At 48.8% G+C, this 15,569-nt stretch overlaps 1 protein-coding gene across 1 annotated transcript; it reads right to left on the reverse strand.

Annotated features, from left to right (window-relative positions):
• Positions 1 to 254: 254 nt before the first annotated feature.
• MEX3B (mex-3 RNA binding family member B) lies at positions 255 to 4,533 on the reverse strand. Its single transcript, XM_003921778.4, has 2 exons — positions 3,861 to 4,533; positions 255 to 3,028 (listed from the first exon to the last, which is right to left on the reverse strand). The coding sequence occupies exons 1-2, from the start codon at positions 4,162 to 4,164 to the stop codon at positions 1,578 to 1,580; spliced, it is 1,755 nt and encodes a 584-aa protein (XP_003921827.2). The 5' UTR covers positions 4,165 to 4,533; the 3' UTR covers positions 255 to 1,577.
• Positions 4,534 to 15,569: the final 11,036 nt, after the last annotated feature.

The raw sequence follows: 15,569 nt of genomic DNA on the forward strand, positions 1-15,569 counted from the left end.
AATTTTTTGAAAAAATACTGTTACCGATGACCACCCATCCAACCAAACAACCCTGGTCTGTTTTGAAAATCCCTTCTATTCATAGCATAAATAATGTGCCTGGGAATTCCATTACTTCAACTCATCAATTAAAAGTGATCCCTTCTGTTAAGATTACAAGAGGCTTAAAAAAAAAAAAAAAAAAGTCGCCACACAAGATAGATTTTCTTCAATATTTTATTTATATAGAAATACTTAAAAAATGAAGTAGCACCATTACTTAAGTTTTACCTTTATTATGTAGAACTTTAAATGTCAGAAAAATAAAACTCTTGATACAATTTCAAATCTTGTCTCAGCAAATATAATATTAGTATTTGACCATGAGGTTAAAGGCCCTTTATCATAAAATAAAATATACTTTGTTTTTTAAACTTTGCTCAGTAAAGCACATTTAAGCTCAAGTAACGTCACCTACATATACATAAACAAGTGTTGAACAAACGTATTAAAATAGAAATACTAAAACTATAGTGGTGCAACAGAATTTGTGTAACTTGCACTGAATTCTATTTATACAAATGTTAGAAAGCATCAACAGTTCTTTTTGACATGTTTATACATTTCCGTTTTCATAATAATATAGAATAAAATATGCTTTATATCACTGAATAGAAAATATGCTGGGTGAAGCGGATCTAAAGATTTGTCTGAACCTATAAAATCTCCATCCCAACAGAATACTGTTCAAAACATTACACCTTTTATGGTTTGTAATTCCGTCACAATTGTGTGATTATTAAAATAATACAGTGTTCTTTGCCATAAGGCCATACTAAAATAAAAAGATTTAACCCAGCTACAAAAAAGTTCACTGAACTTAAATTAAAATACTTGTAAACATCTTTGCAATATGAAATATAATTTTTCAAGTCAAAAAAGAATAAAATACTTCAATCTGTATTAATGCAATTTCTCTTTAAAACTTTTAAACGTTTTTAATATATAAGAGATATGTTACAGTTTCTTTTTTAACTTTAATAAAGCTGCAGTATCCTGGTTTCACAGGAACTCCTGGCCCTTCCACGAACATTCAAAAAAGATTCACTGTGTTCTAGAACAGGTATCATAGGAATCCACCCACAAAGCGGAACACACTAACAGTCCACACATCCCATAGCACTATGATCATCTTCATCATCGTAATTACTGTTCATTTTTTCCTACTTTAAGAAAATGGAAAACTTGTGGGTTTTTTTTTTTTTCTTTTTTGGAAGCTTCCTATTAAGTACAGTGTAAAAACTATCATTACTAGAATGTCGCCGTTCCTATTATTTATAAAGCATGCATTTCAGGTGTTCAGAGGTTTCCCAGGCTACAGTACTCTTGATGCAGATATCCTGGCAAGTTCCTTTGTTCAAAAATTAAATTTGAAAAAATGAGCGGATACTACAGCTTTCCAAGCTCCTCTCGGATCTCAGAGTGTTGGTATGGCGGGGAGAAGGTGGGGCACCAGGGAGGCAGGCGAGCGCTGGGGAACGAGGATGGGGAGGGATTCCCCCTTCCCCCAGCACGGTGCGCACTAGCGCCCGCCTCCTTCAAGAAAAGATGCGGATGGCCTGAGTGACCGCGGTGTGGCAGACCGGGCACTCGGGCTCGCTCTTCTCACAGATGCGGTTGGCGCACTCCATGCAGAAGAGGTTGTGGCCACAGGGCACCAGCGCGGCGATCACTTCGCTCTCGAAGCACACGGAGCAGTCGCGGCTGCCTTTACGCCGCAGCCCAGAGGAAGAAGATGAAGAGCTGGAGGAGGAGCTGGACGAAGACGAGGAGCCCGACGTGTCCGACGGCTGCAAGCCAGGCAGCTGCGCCCCCAGCCCGTTGGCATAGGCTGCATAGGCCAGGCCGCCTCCGCCTGGGTCGCTGCGCACCCGGCGAGCCAGGTGGTGCTCTCCCGGCCCCGGGGCCATGTGCAAGGGCGGGGACAGGCGCGGGCAGCTGGTGCCAGGGTGCAGCCGGCGGTGCACCAACAGCCCCAGGTTGGCGTTGGAGGGCGCACTGGCTCCAGCCCCGGGAAAGACCACGGAGGAGGACGAAGCTGACGAAGATGCGGAGGAAGAGCAGGAAGAAGATACGGGAGCTGCAGGTCCGCCTCCCGGGGACCTCTCAAACTGGGCCCAGAGAAGTGGTGCCCCAGGTGGGGGAGCGGGAGCCGGGTCAAAAGTGGGCTGCAGCTCAGGGCAGCCGTCGGGGGACGGCACTGAGGCCTCCCCCGCTGCGTAGGTGTACCCGTTGCCGTTGTTGTTGTTGTTTCCGTTGTGCGCAAAGCTCAGGGCGGGGCTGGGGGGGCTGTAGTCCGCCAGGCGCGGGGTGGCGGCTGCGCTGCCGCTGGTCCCGCCGCCGAAGTAGGAGTCTGTAGAAGCGCTGCCAAGCGAGCTGGAGCTGTCGTTGCGGTAGCTGGAGAAGGGCTTGCGCCCTGGGGTGGGCGTGATGCTGGGGGTGGGCTTGCTCCAGAGGCTGCCTGGGCCGGACCCGCCGGACCCGTGATGCAGATCAAAGCCCACATCGGTGCCGTTGGCGTGGAAGTCGTTCTCGTCTGTGAGCTCAATGATGCCGCCGGTACGCAGAGCAATGTGCGCCTCAATCTCCTCTCGAGCGCGGTCCACGTTCTCCGGCATGCCGGTCACTTCGAACACCGGCTCCTTGTCCCGGCTGGGCGTCACGATGTACGTGTGAGTCTGCTGCTGGATGCGCTTGATCGTGGCGCCCTTGGGCCCCACCACGAGCCCCACCACGCGGTAGGGCACCCGCACTTGGATGGTGGTCTGCCCGGGCAGGTTGGGCGGCCCGGGCACCGCGCCGTTGAGTGCCGTGTTCTTATTCCGCGAGGCGCGGATCATGGAGAAGTGCTCGGCAGCGGAGATGATCTCCCTGCGAGCCATGGCCACATCCTCCTTCCTGCCCGTCACAACAAAGACAGGCTCCTCCCCGCGAACTGGGGTCTTGATGTAAGTATTGGTCTTCGCCCGCAGCGCTTTGATTTTACAACCTAGGAGCCAGCGTGCGGAGGAGGGAGTGGGAAAGAGAGACAGACACGCCCATTATCCTGGGGTAACCGCGGAGAGCGGGGACAGCCCGCGTCCAGGACATCGAGACCGCAGGACAAGAGATGGGAGGAAAGGGGGCGTCTCCCTCACTGACCTCGGGCCGCACCACGGGCTGGGCAGCGGAACCCACCCGCGAGGCGCTCGAGGAACAGCCCATTGGCTGCCTGGCCCTCCCCCAGCGACTGCAGTCGTCCCGAACCAAACCCGAGAATCCCAGAAAAGTCATCTGGGGAGATGCCGCTGGGATCCAGCTGGGCGCACCGTCAGCCCAGAAGACGGGGAAAGAGGCTCGGGGAAGGCAGCTGCAGCCGCGAAGCCTCGGCGCTGGTGGACTGGGGGTAGGGGGTGGGGTGTGAGTCCCGGGACCCATTGTTCCTCCTCTGGGCTCCATTCCGCTTTGCAGAAATCCAGAATCCTCCTCCCATCTGATGCTCACTCCTCCTCCTCCCTCCTCCCAAAGGACCGATCAAAGGCCCCCTCCCCCAAGCATCTTACATTTAAATTGTCTTTTCGGAGGTGGGCTGGGTGGGGGGCGTTAGGGGAGAAGGCAGTGATTTTAGCAGAAGTAAGTGCATTCCGCCGGGGCAGCAGCGCGGCTCCCACAGGCAGCCTGCTTGCACTTTCTTTGTCTGGGGCGCCGGCCCATCGCGCGGCTCTTCCTGTCTCCCCAAGGCACCCCACGCCGCGTATCCCGACACTGCACACGCCCTCCCCGCGAGACAGTGGCCTAAGACCCTACACCAACCCCCACCTCCCCATCCCCGCTCGACTCACCTTGCCGCCCCACAATCTCGGCGACATGCTCAGAACTGGGCACCGGCACGCACTCAGTCATGTTCACGCTCTTCTTGCGCGGCTCGCTGTCGTACAGAGAGGCGCCCTCGTCACCGTCCAGCCCCAGCAGGGACAGCTGGTCAAGCGCGAGCTGCAGGGCCCTTTGGTCATCCAGGGTCTCTCCCCCTCCGCCGCCGCCGCCGCCGCCGCCGCCGCCGCCGCCTCCTCCTCCTCCCCCGCCGCCTCCTCCCCCTCCGCCGCCGCTGCCGTTGCGCTCCAGGTCTGCAAACAGCGAGCTGGGCATCGCTCGGCCGTGCGCGCCGCGCCCCCGCCGGCCCTCGGCTCGGCGGCGAGAAGCTGCGGCCACAAAGGCAGCCGGGAAGCGGGTGGTCAGGGGCGGGGAGGCCGGCCGGCTGCAGAGGGCTCCGTTGCTTCTTCCTCGGTGCCGGGAGGACTGGGTCGCTCCGTGTGGTATGCACCGGGCAGTGGCTGCAGGAGCCCCCGCCTGGGTCCCCACCCCAGATCTGGTGGCGGGTGGGGTGGGGGCAGAGCTCGACCGGTGGCCGCGCGTGCCCCCCGAGCGCCCGGCTGCCTGGCCACAATACCGAGCGAAAAGCGAGCAGGCAAGCGACAGCAGCGTTTCTTTAAGGAGCCCCTCCCCGGCTCCTCCACTCCCGCCCGCCCGCCCTCACTCAGCGCTTTTTCCTCCTCTCCTCCCCGCCTCTTGACTGAGCCACTGCAGCCAGACGGCTCCGGAGGGGGACGAGGGAGGCGCAACGTCACCGGCGGGAGCTGACACTACAATGCTACTGACACTATCGCTGGGGGAGGCGATTGGCGCGCGCCAGGCCGGGGGCGGGCGGAGGCCGCGGGTTGAGCGAGCGGAGAGAGAGCACCACCCCCCACCCCCGCGCTCGCCGCAGCCCGCCCCGTGCTCCTCCAGGCCGCGCCCCTCCCCCGCCGCCGCTAACGCCTCTCTTTGTTGTCTAATGCGGGACTGGCAGGCTCGGGACGTTTATATGTACCTATCAGCCGAGGACAATCACTGTCCCCAAGTCTCCTCCCTCGCCTGACTGAGAAAAGAAAACGCGCCCAACTCTGATGCCTGGGGCCCGGCTCGAAAAGAGCGGTCCTTAGAAAGTCCCGTTAGTGGCTCCAAATAAACCACCCTTGGAGCCAAGGCTTCGCCTGGGAGAAGGGTCTGTACTGCGACCCCTCCCACACGGACAATGGGACTCCAGGTCTCGGGGCGCACGGGCAGAGTGACTCCCGGCGCGGGTTGTCCACCTGCGCGGGAGCTCACGAGACACAAAAGCACACGCCCGCCCACACTGTCACCCGCGGCGCGCGCGCGCGCCCGCTCCCGCATTTCTGTCTCCTTGGGCAGCACTTCGCCCAACTGGCTCTGGAACTGCGGATGGGAAAGCCAAAAGCTGGCTGCCGCGCGAGCCTGGCCCGCCCGGCCGCCGGCGACCGCTGGAATGCATGGCACCAGGGTCCAGCACACGCCCGGCGCGCGGGCCGAGACCCTGCGGGCTCCGACACGCGCACGAGCGCCGCGCCGCCACCGCGGGGACGCAGGCCACAGCGCCGGCAGGCGGCGAGGGCGTGCGCGCCCGCTGTACCCCGGCCCCTCCCCGCCTCGCCCCGCGGCCGGGCATGCGCAGTGCGCGCGAGGAGCGGGCGGGCCCTTTAAGGCGGGCGCTGGGGAGCGCGCGCCGGCCCCGCCCACGGCCCCCGCCCCGACGGGAGGTGAGCGCCCGTGGCCCGGCCGCTCTTTGTGCGCTTCTCGGGGTGGGGGTGGCGGCGGGGAGAGGGGGCGATGGGACCGGCGGGCGGGGACGGCGAGCTGCGGCCTCTCCCGGATCTCCCGGGGGGAAGGAGGCTTGGAGGGGCGGGTCGGGGCGGCGCGCGCTGCTCCTCTCCGCGCGCATCCCCCTCCGCGGCTCGCCGGGGCGAACGCCCCTTCGGGCCCGGCGCGCTCTCCGGTTCTTTGTTCAGGGAACGGCCCGGCTCGCCGCGCCCTCGGCGTCCCGCGGCGGGCGGTTCGCGGAGCCGGCCAACGTGCGCGCGGCGGGACGCCTGCCCCGGACGACGAGGCCAGGCCGCCGCCGCGCTCGGGCTGACTCGGGAGACCTCGTGGTGCCGCGGGGCGGCCCCGGGCTCGAAGGCAGAGGCTCCCCTAGGTGTGCTCTGCGCGACCCCGGCTGCAGGGAGCCAGCGCCGTGGGCCTCGGTTCTCAGCCGTAAAACGAAGAAGATAATCGCCGCCCTTTCCACCTCGTGGGTCGTTGGGAGGATTCGATGCGACAGCGGATGGGCGCGCGCTGAGCAAGCGGTAGACAGTTCCGCTAGCGCCTTTGCTTTTGAGAACGCGGAGGGGCAGCTCCCTTCCACGCGGGCTCACCTGGAGCTGTCTTGGGAAAGAGGTGCTGATTATTTCCTTGGGGAAATGGGTTTAGAAGCCACTTAACAGTGGTTATTTCCTCAGGATGTTTACGTCAGCTTCCCCGAGCCCGGTGTGTGTTTTTCTTAAAAGGGAATGCCCGATGGGGGAGGCAGGTGGGAGGATGGTGCTGAGTCCCCCGAGAAAGCCACCTCTTAGAGCTCCAGTAGGAAATTCCTGTACTCTTTAGACCCGGTTTGTGGACTTGGCATCCAGCTAATTTGGGTATGAGGGTTCTACCGAGATGCAGGGTTCTAAGGGGTCCTGGCTGAGGAGGGCCGGAGACGAGGCCCAGCCACCCGCGCTCACGCAAGGCCTGTAAACAGAAAGCTGACTGGAAAGGCCTCGGAGCATTTCCATCTTGCCAAGACAACGGGCTGGTTTCTCGCCTCTTAGCTCTGTTCCTCTGAATTTAATAGCCTTCGGATTGGGCCCACTGAGGTTTCTTTTTGTGACAGGTTTAATGTCATTCTTCCCTGCCAGATCCTGAAGGCAGGACTTGTATTTGCCTATAACTGCAAATGTTCAATGAAATCGTACATCTTGACCCACACGAAGGATAAGCTGAACCCCTTACCATAGGAATTCAGGGAAAGCTGCCGATCATGAGGTGTCCATGTTCATGTAGCCCAGGTCACCCTTCACAGACGGGAACACTTGAATATAAGGTATATATACAGAGGTGAGCATGCTTTTCTGAAGATGACACCCACAAAATCGAAAGCACTTCCTGAGCGCATGGGAGGGTGGCGACAGTGAGAGAAGCGGTTGTGATATGTGACAGACCCAGTTTCCAGCCCCAGCTGCTATTCAGTGTCAGAGGCCGGCATCCAGCTTCCCACCTACCTCGTAGGGTTGCTTTAGCGAGACGGATAATGTTGGCAAAAGCTAACTAGTAAATTCCCAGGTACTAAGCAAATATAGTTGGTGCTTTACTCACAGCTACTTCTCGCCTTCTCTACTTGTATCCATTACTGGACTGGTCAGGTTATTCTGCGACACTTGACTGCTATTATGAAAGTAACAGTCCAGAAATTTTAGTTCTCTGTTAATGGCTTTAATAAGCCAAGAGTCATAAAACTTGCAAAATCCAGTTCTGTTTTTAAAATAATATATCCTAACGCCATAGTTTCAGACTTTCCCAGGCTCCTTTAAGACCCCAGAGCTTAACTACTTTTCCTGATACAGAACACATTCCCTAAGGACTTCCTGATGTGGCCGTAATATTTTTTATTAGCAAAAGAGAGAAGCTTGCAGAATGTGGTCTGGCAATATAATGGAGAATTTCAGTTGTCATAAAATGAGAAAAAGAAAAGTCACACAAAAACAAGATCAACAATAAGACAACCTTGTCTTGTTTCCAGATGTCTCAAAGTATTTTGCACACATCTTACTTTTGCAAATTAAATAGCTTGCAAAAGAAACTGAAATCTTCACGTGAAAACAAACACACTCTCAGTCAACTCATTTAAGATTTTTGAGCACCTCCATACTTTTATTATAGGCACAGAGAAGAGTATCGATTATGCTGAACTGAAATGAACAAGGGGACAGAGGGGCAGGGGAGTGTCTTTTCCTTGAATCTTGGTCATGTCCAAATCCAGTCACACAGCGAGGTAAGTGCCCGGATAGTAGTGAGTCAGCTTAGGATCCTAGAAGGACTTCCCAGAGGAGAGGATACCTGAGATGTGCTTCCAATGAATGTGGTGTGAGAATGAATTGAGACTGGAGCCTAGCACAGTGCATAGCATATAGCAGGAACTCTATAAATGCTTATTAAATGAGTGAGCCAAGTTACAGCGCCTTGAAAGTATACTTTTCTTAAGCTCGGTCTCTGGGAAGTAGCTCAAATGACACCAGCCACAATGACATAATTTTGAATAAAATTAGTAATCACAGGTAACACTTATTAAATGCTTATTATGTGCCAAGAAGTTTACCAAATGCTTTACAATACAATATCTTGTTTAATCTTCCTAACTACTCAGAGGCAAGTACTTTTTTATCCCCATTTTACAGATAAAAATAAGTCACTTGCCCAAAACAGAGACAGATTGGCCTCTAAGCAGATGAAATGAAGCTACAGAGCTCCTCATTTAACACAGACCCTTACAAGATCACATGAAATCACTAAAATTTTCACAAGTAAATTTTTTTATTATTTTCCTTCAGGAGAACCCCTAAAATGATACAAGCTTCACACTCCACAAATCTTATTGTGCCCAGGGTCACACAGCTGGTATGTGGTACCCCAAGCCTATGATCTTAACTAACTTTAAGTTCCTTCCTGTCTCCGAGCTGTGCATTCTCAGCTGGAAGTTGAAAATATTTCCAGCCCTGCTTCTCACACAGGATTATAAGGATCACATGTGTGAGGGGATGTGAAAGCATTTTGATTTTTGATGTTCCCCTGTTTTCTTTATGTGGTTAACGTGTGACATATAACATGTAACACACATTTAAAAAAATATTTTAATATAGGAAATGCTCTCCTTATGTTGAGTGGAGAAAAGAGACAGAGAGAGAGAGAGTGTGTGTGTGTGTGTGCTGTGTGCATGTATATGTTACTAAATACTCAGCATTAGAAACAGAATGAATAGGCTATACGGAATTGCATCAAAATTTTAACAATGGTTATTCTTTAAGTAATGAGATCACAATTTTATTTTTATTTTACTTTTCTGTGTGGTTCAAGTTACAAACATACATCTTTATTCAGTTAATTTTTTAAAGTAATATGCGCCGAGTTTTAAAAATGAAATCATGCTAAAAAGCTTAATAAAATAAAACCACTCCCCATCCCGTGCTTGCTGTCAATAGAAGCAGAAAACAAATCTAAAGCCAATCCTAGCACACATTTATATGGGCCCTTAAAAGTAGCTTGACTTCTAAAATTAAACATCACTTAGTTAATAATTGGTAATAACCATTTTGTAATAAGAAAGGAGTAAGAAAAATAGAAAGTAATTTAAACATCTCTCAGAATTCAGGGAGGCCAGAAACACAATATTCAGGAAGAAGGTGCCCTTTCTTCTTCCTGAGCAGAGATAAAATAGATCAGTGGAATTCCAGCATTTTTTACAGTTGAATTCTTCTTTGTTTCCCAAAGTCGTAAGTTGAACTCATATCTACAAAACTAACGAAATCCATAAAAGGTTAGAATCACAGGATACGAGAGAACGTGTGGTTCAACACTGTCATCTGACAGCAAGCTGAAGGCCAGAGTAGGAAATGGCCTCCCCAACGTCAAATGCCCATTGAGCCGAGCAGGAAGCCAGAGTGAGACATCCAGTGTGATGGGCTCTGTTGCTTTGTGATTTAAGGAAATCTGGTAAGGAAACACCTTCCATGTTTCATACTTTGGCTTTGGCGTAGTCTCATGGATTAATACTGCTGATACCAAACTTAAGAGGTTGCTAAGAGAATCACTCCCCAAATCTAGATACTAGACAATAAGGAAGGGGCAGTAGTTTAGGATATTTAAAGACAGTTGTTCTCACTCACCCTTCCTCTCCACTTTCCTTTCCCTGAGCTAAAGAATGCCTTTTGGTAAAGGGCTGTCTCAACAAACTATAGAACCCTGCTTAGGGGAGACAGAGGAGGCACCAGCAGCAAAAGTCGTCCCAGTGTCCGAATATTCTTCAAAGGACCTCCCTACCATGGAAATAAAGCAAAATAAAATGACCACTATGCATTGGCATATGATACCAGGCAGGTACAATGCCAAATACACGGTCACCTTCTCCTTTAATTCTCACACCATACCTATAAGATATGTATTATCATTTCTGTTATATAAATTAACGTTTCTAAGATCACATTTCTGGGAAGAGTTGGAACTAGCGTTGGAATTTAGTGTCTCCAGCTTCCAGATTCCTGCTGACTTCCTCAAATAGAAACAAGCTCATAAAGACAGCCAGGACGGCGAAAGGACTCAAAGCCATCATGTAAAAGAAATAATTGAAGGAACTATGACTTTTTAGACAGAGGCTAATTGTGTGTATTCCTCGGGGTTGAGAATGACAATGCGATTAAAGTAATAATAAATAAATACGGCTGGGCGCGGTGGCTCAAGCCTGTAATCCCAGCACTTTGGGAGGCCAAGGCAGGTGGATCACGAGGTCAAGAGATCGAGACCATCCTGGTCAACATGGTGAAACCCCATCTCTACTAAAATACAAAAAAAAATTAGCTGGGCTTGGTGGTGTGTGCCTGTAATCCCAGCTACTCGGGAGGCTGAGGCAGAAGAATTGCCTGAACCCAGGAGGCGGAGGTTACAGTGAGCCGAGATTGCGCCATTGCACTCCAGCCTGGGTAACAGAGCGAAACTCCATCTCAAAAATAAAATAAAATAATAATAAATACAAGATAAAGTGCCACATAGTTAAAAGTGCTCCGTAAATAGAAGTTTAAAAGAATCGCAATTGGAAAGGGAGGGAATTGATGGTTTCCCAGTATTTATTTATTTATTTATTTATTTTTTAAAGACGGGGTTTCACCATGTTGGTCAGGCTGGTCTTGAACTCCCGACCTCAGGTAATCCGCGCGCCTTGGCCTCCAAAGTGCTTGGATTACAGGCATGAGCCACCACGCTCAAAACTACTCAATGGGAGACTCATACTCCTTAAGGCAGAACATGGATAGATATTATGGGAAGACAGATGATGGAATAAGTTAAGAACTTCCTTAAGCTTAGAGCTGCCTGCAGGTGGGGTAGGCCACCTCACTGCCCACATAAACACACACACACACACTCATACTCTCTCTCTCTCTCTCTCTCTCTCGATCTCTCTCTCTCTCCACTTAATTAGGAGATACCTGCAAAGGATGTGTGCACTGACTGGCTGGATTAATAGGTGAATTTGTTGAGTGGTGACATTTTGAGTTTTCTTCATTGGTCTGTTGACATTCAGCTAGTCACTTAGCCTCTGAGCTTTGGTTTTCTCATCTGTAAAACAGTAATAATAGCTCCTATTTAGGTAGGTAACTCATATGGGCCCTTCTTTCCTACCAGTGAGACATAGATAAGATCTAGTGAAATGAGGGTTTTCTTGTCAGCCTTCTTACCAAGCAGGAGAATATAGAGTGGAAAATATTTAAAATTCTTTCATCTTTTTAAATAACTTTACGTCTGTTCTCATCATTTTTTTAAAGAGCAATACAACCCAAAGATTTGTTGCCTCTGTTAAACATCACCCCAAAAGTCAAGATGCCAATGAAATACAGCCATGATATTCTCACGAATAACTGAACTATCATCCACTTGATTCTCATGATAAAATTATTTCTTTTTCATGCAATTTAATTAAAACAAGAAAAATTATGTCAACAGTGCTGTTTAACTGTTAGTTCATAATCATTTTTATGTTCATAAACCATATCTTCTGTAATTTTATTTATTAAAATTCTCCAATTATTATTGTACTAAAATGTGTATGCAGCCATATAAAGATTCACTGACCTTGAAAACCAAAGGCATAGTGGTTAAAGAATGCTTTTGGGTAAGCACAATTATTAGCCAAATAGTTTAAAATGTGAACCATGATCAGTTCTACATCTTAGGAAAAAAGAAAGAAAATAGTCTATAACCAGAAAATGTTAACAAGCATTGTAAATATAAAGTATATAAAAAAACACACTGAAAAATATGAAAGCATAAAACAACCAAATAAATAAAACAAATACCAAGAAGTCAGTAATAGCAGATTTGAGGAGAACATCCTCCGTCTTGAAGGAGGTTGATTCTCACGCTGGATCTGCTCCGCTTTGCAAAGGTTGAGATCATGGTCCCAGCAGCTAGACTGCCTGTTTTCACAGTTCCTGGACCTGCCTTGTTTTTGTGACCTTGAGCAAGTGTCTCTTCTTTCTGTGCTCAGTTTCCTCATCTGGAAAATAAGGGTGTTTATGGTACCTTCCTCATTGCTGACATAGGAAGTGACATTTGCAGATTCAAGTGGTGATGCTCACATAATTGATAAACTTTGAAAAAGAAAAAAAAAATGGCCAGGCATAGGAGTTCATTCTTATAATTCTAGCACTCTAGGAGGGTGAGGTGGGCTTGAGCCCAGGAGTTGGGACCAGCCTGGGTAACAAAGCAAGACCCCTGTCTTTACAAAAAATAAAAATAAAAAAAATTAACTGGTCATGGTGGCACACCCTTGTAGTTCCAGCTACTCAGGAGGCTGAGGTGGGAGGATGGCTTGAGCCCAGGAGGTTGAGGCTGCAGTAAGCTGTGATCACACCACTGCACTCCAGCCTGGGCAACAGAGCCTGTTCACCTCCGGTCAAAAAAAAAAAAAAAAGGGGAAAAAGAAAAATAATCAGCCCTTGTACTCTGCTGTATTAACTATGTAATGCAACTGCAAAAATTAAGATGGTATATATTGGCATCAAAAGTTAACTAGCTCATTAAAATGGACTTATAAATTTAGAAAGAATTTCAAATTGAGGCTGGGCACAGTGACTCACACCTGCAATCCCAGCACTTTGGGAGGTCCAGGTGGGTGGATCACCTGAGGTCAGGAGTTCGAGAGCAGCCTGGCCAACATAGTGAAACCCCATTTCTACCAAAAATAAAACATTAGCCAGGTATGGTGGCACACACCTGTAGTTCCAGCTACGCAGGAGGCTGAGGTGGGAGAATTGCTTGAACCTGGGAGATGGAGGTTGCAATAAGCAGAGATCGTGCCACTGCACTCCAGCCTGGGTGGTGACAGAGTGAGACTCCCATCTCCAAAAAAAAAAAAAAAAACAAACCCCAAATTGAGCAAAGGTATTTATTATGAGACAAAGGTAGAAATGTAAATAAAATAAATGAGGGGTAAGATTATTCAAAAAATGATGCTGAGACAGCTGGCTTTTTAGAAACGTTACATTAGATTGAATTTTTTTTCTGAACCTCACAGCAACACCCCAATAAATTCCAGGTGGGTTAAGGAGTTTAGTTTCAAAAATGAAATTATGGAGAAGAATCAAATGGAATGTATGTAGCTGTTTCTGTAATTGTGGAGTAGGGGGAGGCTTTCTGAACATGAGCCTAATGGAGGAAATCATTTTGTGAAATACCTATATGTAGAAACTAAAACACGGTCCTGAACACATGGCATTCTATAACAGGGCTTCCCTAGGAGCGGCGGACATAACTCCAGGTGCACCACTGATAACCTCAAGAAGTATACAGATGATCCTGTTTTACTTTAATTATGTATTTGTTTTAATTGTATTATAAAACATTATTAGTACAGTCAGCCCTCTGTATCTGCAGGTTCCACATCCGTTGATTTCAACCAATTGTGGTTGAAAATATTTAGGGGAAAAAAATTAAAAAATAACAATACAATGGTAAGAAATATTGCAAATTACAAAACAATACAGTATAACAACTGTCCACATAGTATTTACATTGCATTAAGCATTATAAGTAATCTAAAGATGATTTAAAATATACAGGAGGATGTGCATAGGTTTTATGCAAATACTACACCATTTTATATGAGGACCTTGAATGTTGTCAGATTTTGGTATTTGAGTGGGATACTGGAACACATCCCCCAAAGATACTGAAGTATAACTGTATATAAAACCTGGGAAACCACTGGTATCAATGCTAGGTAGAACCTAAACTTGGTGTGTATGTTTTAAAAGGAAATCAACTTGAACTAAAATAGTAAATGAATAACACTGTACTTAGTTCTCAGATTGAATAAGAAATATACGCAATGGCCAATATGGTGGCTCACACCCCTAATCCCAGCACTTTGGGAGGCCGAGGCAGGGGGATCATTGGAGCCCAGGAGTTCGAGACCAGCCTGGGAAACATAGTGAGAGCTCATCTCTACAAATAAATACAAAAATTAGCCAGACGTGGTGGTGCACATCTGTAGTCCCAGCTACTCAGGAGGCTGAGGTGGGAGGATTGCTTGAGCTCAGGAGTTCAAGGCTACAGTGAGCTAGGATCACGACACTGGACTCCAGCCTGGGCGACAGAGCAAAACTTTGTCTCTCAGACCGTCAGATAGATAGATAGATAGATAGATAGATAGATAGATAGATAGATGATAGATATAATGCAAGTATTTATGAGTTAGTGAATATGTCTTCATGCATGACGTGGAAGGAGCAGGAAAAAATTGTTAGTCCATAATACGCATGGAGCACTTACTTTCTACGACTATGTTAGTGGCTCTCTTTTAATAATTTCAGTAATCCAAAGAAATAGGTACTATCGTCATCTCCATTTCTGCCCTAAGGAAGCAGTTTAGCTGGTAAGTGGCAGGCAGATCCATGCTGTCCAAAGCCAGGTCCACCCTCACTTTTCATCATCAAGGTATGCTAACAGGTGAATTTTAGAATTACGTATGTACACACACACACACACACACACACATACATAAATACACACATATACATATATACATGTGTGTGTTCCTATTTGCCCACATGGAATATATCTAAATATTCAAAAGTTATAAACCAAGCTATCAGCTGCTGAATAGGACTACTGTAGGAGGTCTGTACCTCCTACCCTGACAAAAAGACCTTAATCATGACCTGAAAGTCCAGGTTAGAATTTAGAACGTCCAGCCTCCTGAAGTTCTGCCCTAAACCCTGGCCACACGGGGAGAGGCAGGTCTGGGTCCTGAGCCATGGCTCACATTTCCCTTCTTTCCTCTCCTGCACTCCAGCCTCCATCCCACAATGGGAGAGGGTCTCAGGCGCATGTTTGCAGACACCTCAGTTCCATCCGGGCATCGCCTACAAATAGTCACTCCTTGGACACCCCTTGGGCCTGGGGCATGCGCATCTGCAGTGGAAGACCTGGGTGAGCTGTTGGGTGGGAAGTTGACACGGATGCTGAGGAAGGGGAAGAGGCGTATGGGCTTGAAGTCCTACTGGACTTCATACTCTAGGCAGGGCCACAGCCAGAGGACAGCGATAGTGAGCTCCTGCAAAGCATAGGCCCAGGGCAGGGGCCTGCAAATGACTTATCACTGTTGGAGTTAGACAATAACATAAAATGTCAGCAGAGCGCTGTGGCTCATGGCTGTAATCGTAGCCCTTTGGGAGGCCAAAGCGAGAGGATCATGAGATCAGGAGTTTGATAGCAGCCTGGCCAATATGGTAAAACCCCGGCTCTACTGAAAAAAATACAAAAAAAAGTTAGCCAGGTGTGGTGGCACACGTCTGTAGTCCCAGCTACTCGGGTGGCTGAGGCAGGAGAATTACTTGAACCCGGGAGGCAGAGGTTGCAGTGAGTTGAGATGG

The sequence above is a fragment of the Saimiri boliviensis genome, chromosome 5 (assembly GCF_048565385.1).
Source record: "Saimiri boliviensis isolate mSaiBol1 chromosome 5, mSaiBol1.pri, whole genome shotgun sequence".
Classification (NCBI taxonomy): Eukaryota; Metazoa; Chordata; class Mammalia; order Primates; family Cebidae; genus Saimiri; species Saimiri boliviensis.